Source organism: Carcharodon carcharias, chromosome 10 (genome assembly GCF_017639515.1).
Source record: "Carcharodon carcharias isolate sCarCar2 chromosome 10, sCarCar2.pri, whole genome shotgun sequence".
NCBI lineage: Eukaryota > Metazoa > Chordata > Chondrichthyes > Lamniformes > Lamnidae > Carcharodon > Carcharodon carcharias.
This window is the reverse complement of record NC_054476.1, coordinates 116,827,345-116,844,166: the sequence shown is the minus strand read 5'-3', so window position 1 is coordinate 116,844,166 and position 16,822 is coordinate 116,827,345. Positions and strand designations below refer to the sequence as shown.

The 16,822-nt window shown below is 40.0% G+C and overlaps 1 protein-coding gene across 3 annotated transcripts in view; it reads right to left on the bottom strand.

The window, feature by feature from the left end:
• ap2b1 (adaptor related protein complex 2 subunit beta 1) overlaps positions 1–16,822 on the bottom strand; it is a 325,740-nt gene that overhangs the window by 150,083 nt on the left and 158,835 nt on the right. For 2 of the 3 annotated variants that reach the window (XM_041196885.1, XM_041196884.1), the window contains 3 exons: positions 9,228–9,269; positions 7,983–8,129; positions 850–995 (listed from right to left, as the gene is read on the bottom strand). In XM_041196885.1, the coding sequence (XP_041052819.1) occupies positions 850–995; positions 7,983–8,129; positions 9,228–9,269 (335 nt within the window). The remainder of the gene's footprint in view (positions 1–849; positions 996–7,982; positions 8,130–9,227; positions 9,270–16,822) is intronic. The other variant, XM_041196886.1, reaches the window with a different exon arrangement.

Below are 16,822 nucleotides of genomic sequence, written 5' to 3'. Positions count from 1 at the left end.
CGCTTCACCATTGACTGTGGGATCTGGGCCATTAACTCTCCTACACTAGAAGCATTGACACCAGTGAAAAGCTCTTACTCTGGCTGAAGTCAGCTACCTCAAAGCAGCACAAGGGTCATTATACTAGTCTATCCAGTCGAGCACCATGAAGTGAAATGCATTATAATATCACACTATATGAAGCAACAAGTCTTTAGTTCGTAAGAAGCAAAGCAGATTCTTGTGACATCTTTCTATTCAATTTAAGCTCTTCATCAGAAGATAAAGGTACGAATCACCTCTGATCTTCTGAAATATGTGCCAGTTAAAAAGACAGTCCAATGAAAACTGGAGGACTGCCCATATTCATTTGTGACTAATGCAGCATTTATAACTAAAATGATTGGAACCTTGGCAGCTAATGTGAAAAAAATGTTCTTACAGGCAGGAAGGTATTAGGTTTGATTTCTGGTTTGTTCCTTGTTAGTTGATTTTAGTCAGGATATAAGTTGAGAAATGGCAATTCTGTCAGGAAAGAATCTGGGGGCTCAGCTTCCCAGACTAGGTGGGTGGGGGTCTGCAACACTCTTGATTGCTATACAGTGTCTTCATTGGAAAGTGTGTGGGAGAACAGTTGGTCAGGATCAGGTTAATAACACCCAATTGGAAGATGGCTGAATAGCCAACCTCTCAGCTCATAGATGAAGAATGGTGCTACAAGCATTATGAAGGGGGATGGCCAATGCTTGCAGAAACATATCCAAGACAGTCAAGAGAAGCTAACAAAATAAAAACCAATTAAAAAGATTTTCTTTTTCAACAATTAAATCAACCTTATTTTTCATTTACTTAATGGTGCTTGGTTCTTACCTATTCTTATTGAATTGAATGGCAAAGTCAATCATGTGCTGCAAGGCCTTGTTTGTGAAGCTCATGTCCATGTAAATGTGACCCTGCCTTCGAGAAAAAGTGCCAGCAATCTCCAAGCCTTTGGCCTTCACTGCAGGTAACCATACCTGGAAAAGGAAGGAATGTTAGCACCTTCATTGGTCCCACACAAGGTCAAACAACTGGTTCATCAAATATGACAATGTTAAAAAAATCAAACTTTTGGAAATACTCAGCAAGTCTGGCAGCATCTGTCGAAAGAGAAACAGAGTTGACATTTTGAGTCAAATATAATTTTTCTTTAGTTCTGAAGAGTCCTATTCAACTCAAATGTTAACATTGGTGTCAATGCTCCTCGCGTAGGAGAGTTATTGGCCCAGATCTCTCAGTCAACGGTGAAGCGATATCGCTGACCTTGAAAGCTGCCCATAAAGATCTAGTGATCTCTGCGGTCTGGCTTGCTCCTTTCCAAATGTCGGTTTGAATTTGACACCAGTGTCCAGCAGCTGTGATGTCATCAAGCAGGGTAAGTAGCCAACCACATTGAAGTTTCCCTACAGGCAGGGAACCTGGAAGTTAAATGGACTGAATTTTTCATTTTAAAATTTTACAGATTGAAATAAATGATAGGAATAAGTTTCTCTCTCCATGAGGTTGTAGGAACAAAGGAGGAGAAGTAGGCCATTCTGCCCTTCAAGCCTGCTCCGCCATTCAATACGATCACGGCTAATCATCCACTTCAATGTCTTTTTCCCCGCACTATCCCCCTATCTCTTTATGTCATTGATATTTAGAAATCTGTCAATCTCTGTTTAAACATACTCAATGCTCAATGTCTGAGCTTCCACAACCCTTTGGGCTAGAGAATTACAAAGATTCACAACCCTCTGAGTAAAAACATTTTTCATCTCGGTCTTAAGTGGCTTCCCCCTTATTTTGAAATTGTGCTCCCTGGTTTTAGACTTCCCCAATCAGGAGAAGCATCTTACCTACAGTTACACTGTCTATTACTTTAAGTATTATGTAGGTTTCAATGAGATCATCTCTCATCCTTCAAAACTCTTGAGAATACAGGCCCAGTTTCCCCAATCACTCTTCATAGGACAGTCCCACCATCCTGGGAATAAGTCTGGTGAACCTTTGTTGCACTCCCTCTATGGCAATGATAACCTTCCTAAGGTAAGGGGACCAATTCTGCACTCAGTACTCCAGGTGTGGTTCAAACAAGATTCTGTACAACTGAAGCAAGATTTCACTACTCCTGCATTCAAATCATCTTGTGATAAAGGTTAACAAACGATTAGCCTTCCTAATTGCTTGTACTTGCATGTCAGCCTTCAGTGACTTACTGACGAGGACACCCAGGTCCTTTTGTATATCTACATTTGCTAATCCCTTATCATATAATAAACACTCTGCATGTCTGCTCCTCCTACCAAAGTGGATAACCTCACAATTTTCTGACATTATATTCCATCTGTCATGTTCTTGCCCATTCAATAAGTCTGTCCAAATCCTCTCAAAGCCGCTTTGCATCTTCTTCATGACACATTCCCACCTAGTTTTGTGTCATCCTTGGAAATATTACATTTGGTCCCCACAAATAATTGATATATATTGTGAACAGCTGGGGCCAAAGTACTGATCCTTGCAGTACTCTACTAGTCAGAACCTGCCAATGCAAGAATGCCCCATTTATTCCTACTCTGTGTTCTGCTTGTTAGCCAATCCTTAATCCATGCCAGTATATTACCTCCTATCCCGTGTGCTTTATGTCTGACTCGAGACATTAACCCCGTTTCTCTGTCCACAGATGCTGAGTTTATCCAACTCTATCGGCTGTCATTTCAGATTTCCAGCATCTGCAGTTTTTTGCTTTTATATTATTGACATTAGTGTTCTCCCCTATCCACATCAAGCATGACGTTTGTGTGTCCACCTTCCTATACCAAACATAGCAATACAGTGTTCACCTCTCTACTATATATTACTTTTAATGAGATCACTAGGATCTCATCAAATAGTCATAAAACCAATTCAATGTTAAAGGATTCGGTGCTGTGATGATCCAATTTCCCAACAGTAACTGGGTTCATTGCTTTCAAAAATAAACAGTATACCTGTTAGTAATCAGTATTCAAAACATATACCTACTACTGTTGGCACCAGCTTCAGAACACATAAGATGCAATACGGGTGGTTTGTTTTCTTTAAATCACTTAATGCAGTACAGGAGATTCGTCTAAGCAAAATGTATAGTTTTTTCATTCTGATTGCGACCCTAAATTTATTAAGCAAACTCACATTATGATGAGATGTGAAATATCCCATCACTGAAGAGAGGCACCTCTACCACCTAGAAGAATGAGGGCAACAGGCACATGGAAACCGCAGCACCTGCAAGTTCCCCTACAAGTCACACAATGCTTGGCCTGAATAGCCAAGTGGTTATGGAACTGGGTTTGTAACCCCAAGATCAAGAGTTCAAATCTCACAATGGCAAACTATGAAACTATGTAACTTCATCTGAAATAGATGGAAACGGGTTTGTACTCGAAAGAGTTACAAGTCACACAATTCTGACTTGGAAATATATATGGAGCAACCCACAATTTAGCACGAACTGGAAGGCTCACTCAAGCAAGCCATGAAACTAGTTGCTATGGGAGCAAAGAAATGTGATTCGTATATATATTCACCTCAAGGGATGGAATGCAGTTCTTAAGCTGTGAGAGAAATTCTCAGCTTGCCATCCAGGTGAGAGTCTGTTGAGGCTTAAGTAGTTCTAAAGTGGACAAAACGCAATCTAAAATTTTAAATATAAATTTAAACCAAACTTGTCTTCTAAATTTTGAAATTTAACCTAGTGATCTCATTAAAAGTAATATATAGTAGAGAGGTGAACACAATAGTGCTATCTTTGTTATAGGTAGGTGGACACACAAACGTCATGCTTGATGTGGATAGTGGAGAACACTAATGTCACTAAAATAAAAGCAAAATATGGCTGGAAATCTGAAATGACAGCCAATAGAGCTGGAAAAGCTCAGCATCTGTGGACAGAGAAACAGGGTTAATGTTTCGAGTCAGACATATTAATGTGCACGGGATGGGAGGTAATATACTAGAATGGATTAAGGATTGGCTAACAAGTAGGAAACAGACTAGGAATAAATGGGGCATTCTCGCATTTGCAGGTTCTGACTAGTAGAGTACCGCAAGGATCAGTACTTGGGCCCCAGCCGTTCACAATATATATCAATGATTTGTGGGGACCAAATATAATATTTCCAAGGATGACACAAAACTAGGTGGAATGTGTGTTGTGAGGAAGCTGCAAAGCGGCTTCAAGAGGATTTGGACAGACTTATTGAAAGGACAAGAACATGGCAGATGGAATATAACGTCAAAAATTATGTTATCCACTTTGGTTCCACCTTTCTCTGATTATTTAATCTCCGGAGGGCTGTTATCACACGTTTCAAAACACACAGGAATTCAAATTTTTTAGGAGACATTGGAATCTCTTTTGTACAAAAACAGGGCAATTCTGAGAACCCCTGATTGTTTGAAATAAGGAATAAATCATTTGGAAGTTTGCTCAAAGGTGGCACAATCCATTAATGTAACATTGAGGAAAAATTCATGGCATTCAATCATTCAAGCCTAAATATTATTTTACCATCCAAATCTTCCACCAGCATAGAATCATAAAATTCAGTCCATTGTGTCTAAGATGACTTTTCCAAAGAACTATACAATTAATCCCACAACCGTGCCCTTTCCCCATAGCCCTGCAAATACTTCCCTTTCAAATATATATAAATTTCCTTTTTAAAAGTTATCAAATCTATCACCCAGATAAATTCCTCCACATAACTACACACCTGAGAGAGCTGGGAAAACAAGCCTGAGCGCAAACAGCGAAAGAGGACAATGGAGTATCAGGAGGGCATGGGGCACTATAGCAGTGGCCCCAACAGAAGTTAGAAAGAGAAGGATCAGACAAGGAAAAACAAACAGTAGTAGAATAGATAGCTAGATGATAAAAACAAAAAAACTGCGGATGCTGGAAATCCAAAACAAAAACAGAATTACCTGGAAAAACTCAGCAGGTCTGGCAGCATCGGCGGAGAAGAAAAGAGTTGACGTCAACTCGAAACGTCAACTCTTTTCTTCTCCGCCGATGCTGCCAGACCTGCTGAGTTTTTCCAGGTAATTCTGTTTTTGTTTTAGATAGCTAGATGGCTATTCAGAGTGGCAGAAGTTAAAAGTAGTGCTCCACCGCCAGAATCTCTGTTGTTCACAATTTATATTAATGACTTAGACTTCAGGATCAAAGGCCAAATTTGTAAATTTGAGGACTGGATGACCCCAAATTGGAGGGTGGGGTGGAGGTTAATCAATACTGAGAACTCCAACAATTACAAGACATTAATAAACTTCCAGAAGGGCCATAATAATTGATCAAATAATTGACAAATTAATTTCAACACAAAAAATGAGGCATTGAATGCTAGTAAAAAAAATAAGGATATCACATATTACTTGGAAAAATGGGAATCTAAATGGGTTAGAGGAGCAAAGGGATAAGGGAGCACTAATACACAAATTAACTTGATTCACTACGTATCTTAAGGCCATTAAAAACAAACTAAACACCAGGTTTTATTTCTAGAATACACAACTGACAAGGAAAGAAGTTATGCCAAACTTGTATTGAATCTTTAGGCCACATTTAAGAGTACAGAAAGAAATTCTGGTCACCATATTACTAAAGGGACATAAAGGCACTGGAGCAATAAAAGTTTTACAAGGATGATACCTCAACTGTGAGTTTATACCTATTAAGAAAGAATGAACAGCTTGGGTCTCCTTTCTCTCGTAAAGAGAAGGCTAATGGGTGACCTAATAGAGCTCTTGAAAATTATGAAAGATTTTGATAAAAGCAAGACAGACCAATTCTTCATGAGAGGAACAGCAAAACTGGAGGCCATCGATATAAGACAGTCATCATGAAATAAATACGGAATTCAGAAGAATGCTCTTTTTCCCCCAGAGAGTGATGAGAACAGAGAGCTTGTTACCACAGGAAGTGATTGAGGTGAATAGCACATAGATGTTTTTAAGGGGAGGCTATGTAAGCATGTGGGGAAGAAGGGAAGAGAGTTGTTCTGAGAGTGAGATAAGGAAAGGCAGGAGGTGGCTCCAGTGGGGCATAAACATTGGCATGGACTGATTGGGTCACACTACCCATTTCTGTGCTATCTATTCCATGTAACCATGTGGCAGGAAGACAGTTATTCTGCAAGCAGAACTGGAGGGTTGCAAGCATTACAATCCTGTTCAAAAAAGGGGGTAAACCTGGCAACTACATGCCCATGGGGCGTATGTTGGTATTTGAGAAATTTTGAGACAAAATACCAAGGCAAAATTGTCACTTGTTAATAATGACATCTGACATGGGTTTGTGAAAGCAGATCAAGTTGATTAACTTGATTGAGTTCCTTGATGAAGTAACAGAAAGTTGATGATAGTAATGCAGCTGCTGTGTATATGGGCTTTCAAATAACTTTTGATAATTTACCACATAATAGACATGTTAGCAAGTTAAAATCCACGTGATAAAAGGGACAGTGACAGCATAGATGAAGGTGGCAAAGGAGAGAGTAGTGATAAACCATTTTGAAGACTGCAGAAAAGTATGCGGCGACATCACCAGGATTCGGCATTAGATCCACTGCTCTAATTTGAATTAGTGATCTGGTCATGGATATACAGGGCATAATTTCCAAGTTGTAGATGATATGAAACTCTGAAATATAGCAAACAGTGAAGAGGATAATAATGGAGTTCAGGAGAACACAGATTGATGAATGGGACAGATACTTGGCAGGCACAGTTTGATGCCGAGAAGTGGTAACATGGGAGTATTTCCTTTTTTTGTTAATTTACGCATGGGTTATGATCTGGAATGCATTGCCTGAAAGGGCGATGGAAGATGATTTAATAGTAACTGTCAAAAAGGAAGCTGTAAGAACACAAAGGGGAAAATTTGCATGGCTAAGGCAAAAGAGCAGGTAAATGAAACTCTTTCAAAGAGCCAGCATATGTACAATAGTCCAAATGGCCGCTTCATGTGTTGTGTCATTCTATGGTGCTATCTGCTGCAGCATAGTTCACAGCATTAGTATGTTGCCAAGATGGAGCTGTGTCCCCTGCTGTGTCCCCTGCTGTGTTGCCGAAAGGCCAGGAAATCTAATTGCTGTCACTTCCTGAGATCAATTAGCAGCTACTTTTCTTTAGCAGATCTGGAGCTCAATTATAGGGCAGAATAAAAAGAGCAGAAAATTACTGGCTTTCTTCCTTTTTAGAAAAAAATATATGATGTGACAAAAGAAAAATGCAACAGGCAACTCAAACCATTTATTTTTAATATATAGCTAGCAGATCTTGTGATGCACAGTAGGTGAGAGGATACCAAGTTTTTATAAGGACAAGAGCATTAAAGTTATCAGTCTATTACTAAGATGTACCTGTGCATTCCTTTAAGGCCAAAAGGCATAAACGCTCTGCCTTGCTCAGGTCAATTAAAGGGGCAATTAGTTTTAGCAGGCGGACTTGTTTACTTTATTTTTTTGAAATATGACCCCTAATATTAATTAGAAACCTTCATTATGGCAGTTAGAGGCTGCTAGGTATTGGGAGACATTGGTCAATGAGAGGTCAAACAGGCTTTTAAAAAATGTACCAGGTGCAACATTAAACAAATAGTCCCACATAAACAGAGACTGGTGAGAGAAAAAGGAGTTCTACTGAGAAAAGGATACTCTGTTATAGTAACAATAATACCATGAAAATATATGAATGGAAGATGCAGTGTCAAGCAAGTCTGCATTCAAGAGCACAGACCTTCTGTAATTTTCCTGGCAACAGCAGCTATTGCACGAATGAAGGTACATGTAGTTTAAGAGAAAACTAATTCACTCAGAATGGTTTCCAGATAAGTTAAGGGACCAATTATCTCCCAAAATGCAAGGTTCTTCATCAACCTTTATCAGCCCATAAAATTGGATATAGTGGCACTTTTCGTTTGTGCCGTTAGAGTCACTTACAGCTTTTGGAGCCACATAGCCTCCAGCTGCCATTCCAATTCCAGTTGAGAGTTCAAACAGATCACTCAGGCCACTGCTCGACACTGCAGGGGTTGGTGACGGGCCAAATGTAGCGGGCACTGAAGAAGGTATAAAGCTTTGACCAACCTGCAACAAAAATACATGTAGGCACATGAACATTTAATATGGGAGCATTTCTGTACAAAGCAAGACAAGTTGCATGCTGAAACTCAATTACCCCAACTGGTCCAGCTGAACCAGAAAGGAACAGAGCAGGTTGGTTAGACGACTACATTTTTAAATAGACATTTCACTTGCACACGATTGCATTTCTGCCAGTATTTGTACCTGTTTCACATGGAATGGTTCATCAGGAAGATTATATATGAATACTGACTTTATTCAGCAGTGATGACAGCAAATACGTCTCCTGAAGGCTTTGGTGAATGTAGTTTAGTGATATTTTAAGTGGTATTAGCATTGTTTAAATGGATTGAGGATATTGTAGAGCACGAGTCTAAGGTTATGATTTCAAATTGGCAGCTGACATCCATAAGAGGCTAGTGCTTTACTCCTGTTTATCATTTGATATGAACCTCCGCAGTAAATTATAATATACTTCCTCACTCCTAACTTTTGTTAATTCCATACACAGCCAAAACTAAACACAAGAAAAGAAGGCTGCTGATGGGGTTAGATAAAGAGCAGCAGGAGGAGGGTTGTATAGAGTATAAACACTAACATAGACCAGTTGAGCTGAATGGCCTGTTTCTGTGCTGCACATTGATGTAATACCAATAAGATTGAATACTTAAAAGATTTTATTCCCTTCCTGTTGCTTGAGTCTTGTCATACCATCCCATCCAGGCCAAGGGGGTGAACAGGCTATTCGCAAGTCAACACCAATTTGAAACCAATTGCTAGGATATGCGCAAAGGAAGAGTACCTGATGAGATCACCATTCCTGATTACTATCCAGTCAGCCCTGTTGAATGATGCATGCAACATCAAGTGACACAGGGTTAGACTCCACTGTGATAATGTCCACAGTGACTATCCTGGCAACACTCACTGACCAGGGTCAGACATTATGACTGGAAACTTGGAAGAACAACCGATGGAGAAGCTCACAGAATCATACTGCAGCAAAAGCCAGCATCTTCAAGAGGGAAAATTGTAAAAACAAATCACTTCCCCCACAAACTTTAATTGCGATACGTTTCTGACTTTAGGTAGAACACTCACCGCTGGACTCCCACCAGTAGGCCCGCCAAGATCTCCCCCAAGCTGAAAGATATAGAATACAGAGTCAGAGTCAATGGAAGCAGAGGGCAAAAACAAACAGCAAGAGGGCAAAAACAAACAGCAAGAGGGCAAAAAAAAAACAGCAAGAGGGCAAAACAAACAGCAAGAGGGCAAAAACAAACAGCAAGAGGGCAAAAGACAAACAGCAAGAGGACAAAAACACCACAAGGTGAAGGGAGAAATGCATTTATGAGTTAATTAGCAAAATGACAGCTTCTACACCCTCACCAATTCCAATTTACCTCAAACCAATCTTGCAGAGAAAAACGAAAATTTATTTCAGATTAAAGCGAGTTTTCAGTCATTTAATTTAAACAGTTTGTGACAGGTTGAAAGGGAGAATTCCAGTTCACAAACAATTTAGTTCAGTCTCCATAGGCAAGCGAAGCTTTCGGTCAATGATAGCCAAGCAGGAAATAATCAAAAGAGGAAAGAGACGGTGAGCAATCCTTAGATTCCAGCTGTGCTCACTCTCAGCAAACCAGACAATAGAGCTGAACAGAGCCATTGACAATTACCATCATTCGGGGGAAATGAACAACAGAACTAAAAGATTTCAGAAAGCTCAATGTTAGGAAAGGTCTAAACTTAATCCACTGAATTCAATGGATCAACTGTGTGTGCTCACTTCTTAAATACTGACACACATAGTAGTGCATTGGAAGCTTCTGCTGCAACTGATGTCTCTACAAGTCTCTCATCAAGTCTTTGAAAATTGCTAACAGCACATCTGCACCAAAATTCCAAAGTGACACATTTCATGTATGACAATGATCCCAAATTTAATTCTCAAGAAAGTGAGCCAATGAAATCGGACATTCATGTGGAATTCCATCATTACAGCTGAAGTCCGCAGGATATTTATATTTTTCAGGATGCTAAGCAAAACAGGCAGAAAGTTGCACTGTTTGGTTGGGTACAAATGCATCCCAAATAAGACTTCCTGTGACCAGTCATTTGTAAAATGTTTTAGAAGAATCCCAATAAGTCCCATAAGGTTCAATGATACAGCATGTGGTGTTGAGCCATACAGGAACAGGCTTCTCAATCTGCTTTCTATCACTAGGCTCAATTATTCCAATGGTCTTCTGGCTGGCTTACCATATTCCAACCTCAATCAATGTCATTCTCATCCAAAATCTTAACTTGTCTTATTCACTCACTGACCTATATTGGTCCAGCAATGCCTTGAATAAGTTCACATCCTTATGTTCAAATTCCTACATGGTCTGACCCCTCCCTACCTCTGCAACTTGTTCCTGCCTCCAATCCTTTGAAAATGCCATGTGCCTCCATTTCTGGTCTCCAGCGCATCCAACGTTTCTTCACCCCATTACTGGCAGCTATGTCTTCTGCTGGCTGGGTGGGTCCTAAGCCCTGGAATTCCCTCCCTAAACCTCTCCACCTCTTTGGATTAGGCTTTTCACACCCCCACGCATGTGCACTCACTGAAAGCTCCCTGAAGGCACAGAGCTGCCTCAGGGAGTTGAAGATTTTTGAAAAAATTAAAGGTGTTAAAAATCCGGGAAAAATCTCCGCACAGAGGGCTCACACGCTTTCACGTCGTGCTTATTAAAATCCTGCCCAAACATTTTTTAAAAATTAATTGTTGCAACCTCATCCCGGCATGGAAGAGGTTTCGCAAAAAATGCAAAGGCCACTTGGCCTATTTGTCCACCTGCCAACCAAATGGTTGAGTTATTGTAACTCTTTCAAGTACAAACATGTTTCCATCTGTTCCTATTCAGATGAAGTTACATTATTTCATAGTTTACCATTATGAGATTTGAACTCTCAATCTTGGGGTTACAAACCCAGTACCATAACCACTTGGCTATTTAGGCCAAGCTCACCAAATGGTTGAGCAGGCAGCAAAAGATACAAATTAATTAATTGCTTAAGGGCCTTAATAGGCCTCTTAATTGTCAATAGGCATGCTGCCACCTCTCACGCACACCCACTGACCAAAAGATTGCAAGAGTGCATGATGACATTGGGACGCTCGCCCTGACATCATTGCACTCCCAATCGAGTCGGGCGCGTGCCCACCGCGGGATAAAAAAATTCTGCCCCAGGTTTCTCAAATTTCACTGGCTTCTACTCAGTGGCTCCTATTGGAAAGTGCATTGAATGTGAAGGTAGGATCTAATTTCACCTGTGATGCCCTTCATAACTGAGTTGCTTACTGACAATAACTGCCTAGAATCAATCTCTATAACAACTGCTTTGGCAAGATTGAAGAGGGATATGTTACTTTGGCATAGTATCCATATGGTGCTGTACGCTCACCGAATGCCTGCACCAAAATTCCAAAGTGATGCACTTCATATATAAAAATAATCTCAAATTTAATCTCCAAGAAAGTGAGCCAATGAAATCAGACATTCATGTGGAATTCCTTCATTACATCTGAAGTCTGCAGGATATTTACATTTCCCAGGGTGCCCAGTACAACAGGCAGGATGTTGCATTGTTTGGTCAGGCACAAATGTATCCCAATTGTAAGCTACCCATGACCAGTCATTTATGAACTGCTTCATAACAATCCCAATAGGTCTCATAAAGGCTAAGTGGATACAGTGCGTAAAGGTGCTGAGGCATACAGGAACATGCTTCTCAATCTGCTTTCCATCACTAGACTTGATTATTCCAGCTGTACTCGCTTCCAGCAAACCAGAAAATGGAGCTAAACAGAACCATTGAGACAATTATAGTCATTCAGGGGAAATGAACAACAGAACAAAAAGATTTCAAAAAGCTCAATGTTAGGAAAGGCCTAAATTTAATTCATTAAATTCAAAGGATCGACTGTGTGTGCTCACTTCTTAAACGTTGACACACAAAGTAGTAAATTGGAAGCTATTGTGACTTGGCACCTTCAGGAGTGGAGGGAACAAAATTAGGGAAACAAAACTGAAGACCTAACAAGCTTAGCAAAAGGCAATATACTACACAGGTGATGAAAATTTAAAAAATGCAACAATTATTTGGCTGTTATCAATAGTATTAAACAAGCAAAATAAGATGCCTCAATCACATTGTCAGGGCATTAACTGCTTCGGTCTTTCCAATGAAATGGAAATCTAACTGATTCTGAAGAGAAACCAGTGAAATTAGGTTCTACAGGAACTCTCAGAATTTACAGCACAGAAAGGCCATTTAGTCCAACTGGTTGACGTTGGTGTTTATGCTACATACAAACCTTTTTCTCACCACATCCCTCTATTTCTTTCATCCTTGTGTTATCTACTTTCCCTGAAATCTATATAGGCTTACTTCATTTTGTTTTGCTCTCTGGTGAGTCCATGACCTCCAGAATCAGGCTGCATTCATACTACAACTGCAACATTAGTCAGAAGCAAAGTGAAACTGCTATGGTTATGGTATAAGTGTAAATGCAAATGCATCTTAACAGGGATGTTTGCAGTGACATACATAGACACAATGAGCCCAAAATTGAGGGAAAAACAGGAAAGCACTAGTTTTCTCTGCACTCAACAATCTAATGGAATTTCAAATAAGAAGTGAATGATTCAGATTTTGTTAACACATTGTCAGAAAAAAAGATATTGTTAAAAATGAATTTTGGGCCCAGTGTCACTAGTGATGATCTATGTCTGATCTATATTATGCTTGCGTCTAAAATGTCAAATGCAGGTACAGTATCTCAAAACTGGCAACCTCAAGCAGTGCCAGATTCCAGATCTTGCTGGATTTTGGGTCGGGTGGATTGGGTGAGGTGAAGGGTCGCTTGGAGCGCAGTGTGCCAATGCAGCAACTAGCCGAATTGTCCAGGTAAGTTTTTTTTATTTTACTCAATTAAAATTCATGCATAGCACATTCTAAAAATGCCGGGTTTTCAGATTTGAGGCACTGTATTGTAATAAATTTCTCTAATCTAGAAAGTGTTAGAGGCTATTAGGTACGGAGCAGAGATATACAGAAATGATACAAGATCATATCTGATCAAAAGTGATTCAAACCACATAGTATCATATCGTTCTATTCACTTCATTGGATGAACAGGATTAAAAAGCAATCCATCAGGAACAAACAGGAAGGCAAAATTTATCACATTACAATACCACCCTGCTCTGATAATTCTAGCCTCTGAGCTAGACAGTAAGGTATGCAAAAATCAGATATGGGTCTCATTTCACAAGTAGTGGACTTCTTCCACATAACACATCTGCACAAAATAGCACTAGTATTGCAACAGTGAAATTTAGTGACATTCTACTCACATGCTGTGCCACATTCATCTCTACAACCAATTCAATAACTGAAAACTATAGAATCTATTAACTGGGAGTAGAGCAATAAAAATATTAGCACCATTCAACAACAGCTTGTACATACATAGCACTTTTAAAGTGGTAAAATGATCCAAGATGCTTCACAGGAGTGATATAGGGAGATAGTAGGGCAGGTAAGATTGGACAAGGGGTGGTTTTACAAAGAGTTAAAGGAAGAGAGACATAGAAGGCAGACTGGTATAGGGAGAAAATTCCAGTTGTGGGCCAAGCCAGTATGGCTGCCAATGGTGGAATAATTAAAACAGTGGATACACAAGAGACCAGAATTGTTGGGGTAGATATCTCAGCAGATTATAGGACTGGAAGCAGGTTACAGAGTTACAGAGAGGCGGGACAATCAAGGCATCTGAAAACAAGGATGAGAATTTTAAAAGTCAAGGTGAGTCAGAGGGCACAGCTGTGATATGTGAATAGGACAGTGCAAATTATGACATGCAAATTATGACATGTTCAGAGATTTGGATCAACAAGTTTATGAAGGGTGCAAGGTAAGAAACCAGGAGAGCATGGAACAGTTAATTCTAGACGTAACAAAGACTTGGATAAGGGTTTCTGCAGATAAGCTGAGGTGGAACAGAGAAGGGCAATGTTACAGAGGTGGAGGTAGGTAATCTTGTTGATGGAGAAGAAATGCAGTCAAAAGCTCAGAGGTCAAATGGGACAGTAAACTTGTGAATGGCCTGATTCAGCCTCATGCAGTTTGCAAGGAATAGGGATGAAGCCAATGTGTAGGGAAGGGAGTTTGCAAGGAATAGGGATGAAGCCAATGGCTTTGGTATTTCTAATGTTTAATTAGAGGCAATGGAGGGGTCAAGAGAGGTAGTGTCGAGGTAGAACTAGTTGTCAACAGCATAAAAGTGACATCCGATGTTTTTATGGATGATGTTGCCAAAAGGCAGCATAGAGATGAGAAATCAAAGGGGGCGGCAAGGACAGACCCTTGCGGGGGGGGCATAGGGGAATGTCTCTGGAGTTAAAAGCGTGGGAGTGGGAAGAGAAGTCATGGCAGGTATTTCTCTGACTATGATTAGATAGGTAAGTATGGAACCATGCAAGGGCAGGATAACTCAGCTGGATGACAGAAGAGAGAGTTAGGACCATACATAAAAAAGGCTACAGACAAGTCAGGAAGCATGTGAGATAGCTTACCACAATCACAACCACATAGGATCACATTTTAATACTTTGATGAGGTCTTTTCTAGTGTTGTGGCAGGACAGAAACCTTTTTGGAGCAATACAGGGGAACTGTTCCCCTGCTGAGGGAAAGATAGACAAGGGTTTAGGTGGTGACAAGAACTTTGAAGAGGAAAGAGGCTTGGAGATGGAGTGGTCATTTGCAATGACAGTGGAGTGAAGGGTGTGTTTCTCAAGGGTTGGAATGTTTACAATGCTCAAGATCCCTTTGTTCCTCTACCCCATCCAGATCCACACCTTTCAAATAATAAGTGGCCTCCCTATTCTTCCTAACAAGATGTACTACCTCACATTTATCTGTGTTGAACTTCATTTGCCTATTTACCCATTCTGCAAGTTTATTAATATCCTTCTGTAATTTGTTGCAGTCCTCAACAGTATCAACTATCCCCCTAAATTGGTGTCATTCGCAAAATTAGAAAAAGTTTTTGATTCCAAAGTCCAAATCATTAAATTGTGAATAGCAGTGGTCCTAGGGCTGATCCTTGTGGAATTACACTTCCCACCTTCTGCCACTCTGAATAACTGCCCTTTACTCCAACTCTCTCTCTCGAAGTCCCCTAGCAATTCATTTTGTTAACACTATGAGCTAATAGGGGGCTAGTTTGGTGATAACAGGAGATGGGTCTCAAGACCAAACTGAACTGAGAGCATGAGCAGAGATAGGGGAAATTTGATTTATGGGCTGGGAAAAGGAGGGAAGCGAGAGAATTGAGTATGTGAGGTACCCTACGCAAGGTCCTCTCTGTAGAAATGAAGAGCCAGGAGTAGTGCAGAATCAATCATGAGGGAGAAAAATCATGGTCAAGTTTAGGTCGCCATAAGATCAAGGCAAGAAATAGATTTCAGCCAAGGACTAAACTGCTAACCAGGACCCCACAGAGCAGCAAAATAAAGATGGAAAATGAGTAGGACCATCACAAGCTCAACAGGTGACAGCAGCATGGAGGAAGGGGCTATAGACAAAATTAACCTTAAATGTTAAACCACTCAACAGCAGATCAGAGTCACAGCAGCTGAGACCTACAGTATAGTAACATAGTTCTAATGTTCAGAATGCAACAGGATGCTATAATGGAGAGCCAGGAGTTCTTGTATCTTACTTTTCAAAATATGAAACACTCTGTAACCAGGATACCCAAGAATTGGAACAGACTAATTCGGGTTTCACTACATATGGATACAGGTGCACTTTTTTGGACAATTAGAATAAGCAGAGTTTTTTAAGATATCAACACTATGCACATCATTAAGTATTCATGCCTGTAGCACCCAAGAAATGTAATCACATCCACCAACCTGGTGCACTCCCAAATTCATCAGAAAATGACTAGCTTACACTTCATTTGGCAATTGTATTTATGGCGTAAGCTGCAATTTATTGGAGTTCTTGAAGGAACTGGGAATAAGCTTCACAGCTTCAAAGAGTAATGCACTTTTTGATGCTGTATGAAAAGTCAAAGGTTAAGTATGAACAAGCAGTACACAGCACTTACTACATTAGAGCCCAGGAGACACATCAAGTTTAATACTGATATCTAGATGACAGAGGTCCCACACTGATACATATGCTGCTCTACATCCTTTCAAACTACAGCCAGCCAAAGCATGTCTCACAGATTAGAACTACATTAAAAATGTTCCAATAAATTTACATGGATTAAAATCAGTTTATTAATTGATTGTTTAGTTTGAGGCAGGCTATTCTGTAACCCATATTTTTCCCATGGATCTGAATTCAGGTCTTGTTACTTTTCAGTGGCCATTAGTTTGTTTCTACTGCTTCATCTCCCTACAAACACATTTCTGCACTTCAATTAAAATACAACAGACAATTTTCCACATCACTATGCAGTTGGCATGACAAAGCTTGAAAACAGAGCTATTAGAAAATGATAAAATAGTGGAGGAGAACTGGGGAATGTGCTGATATATAGAATAGTGCCAATTTCGCGATACTGCTGGCACAGTAAAGAGAAGGGCTGCATCAGCAGGCCTATACTTAAATACTTCTTGAATATCA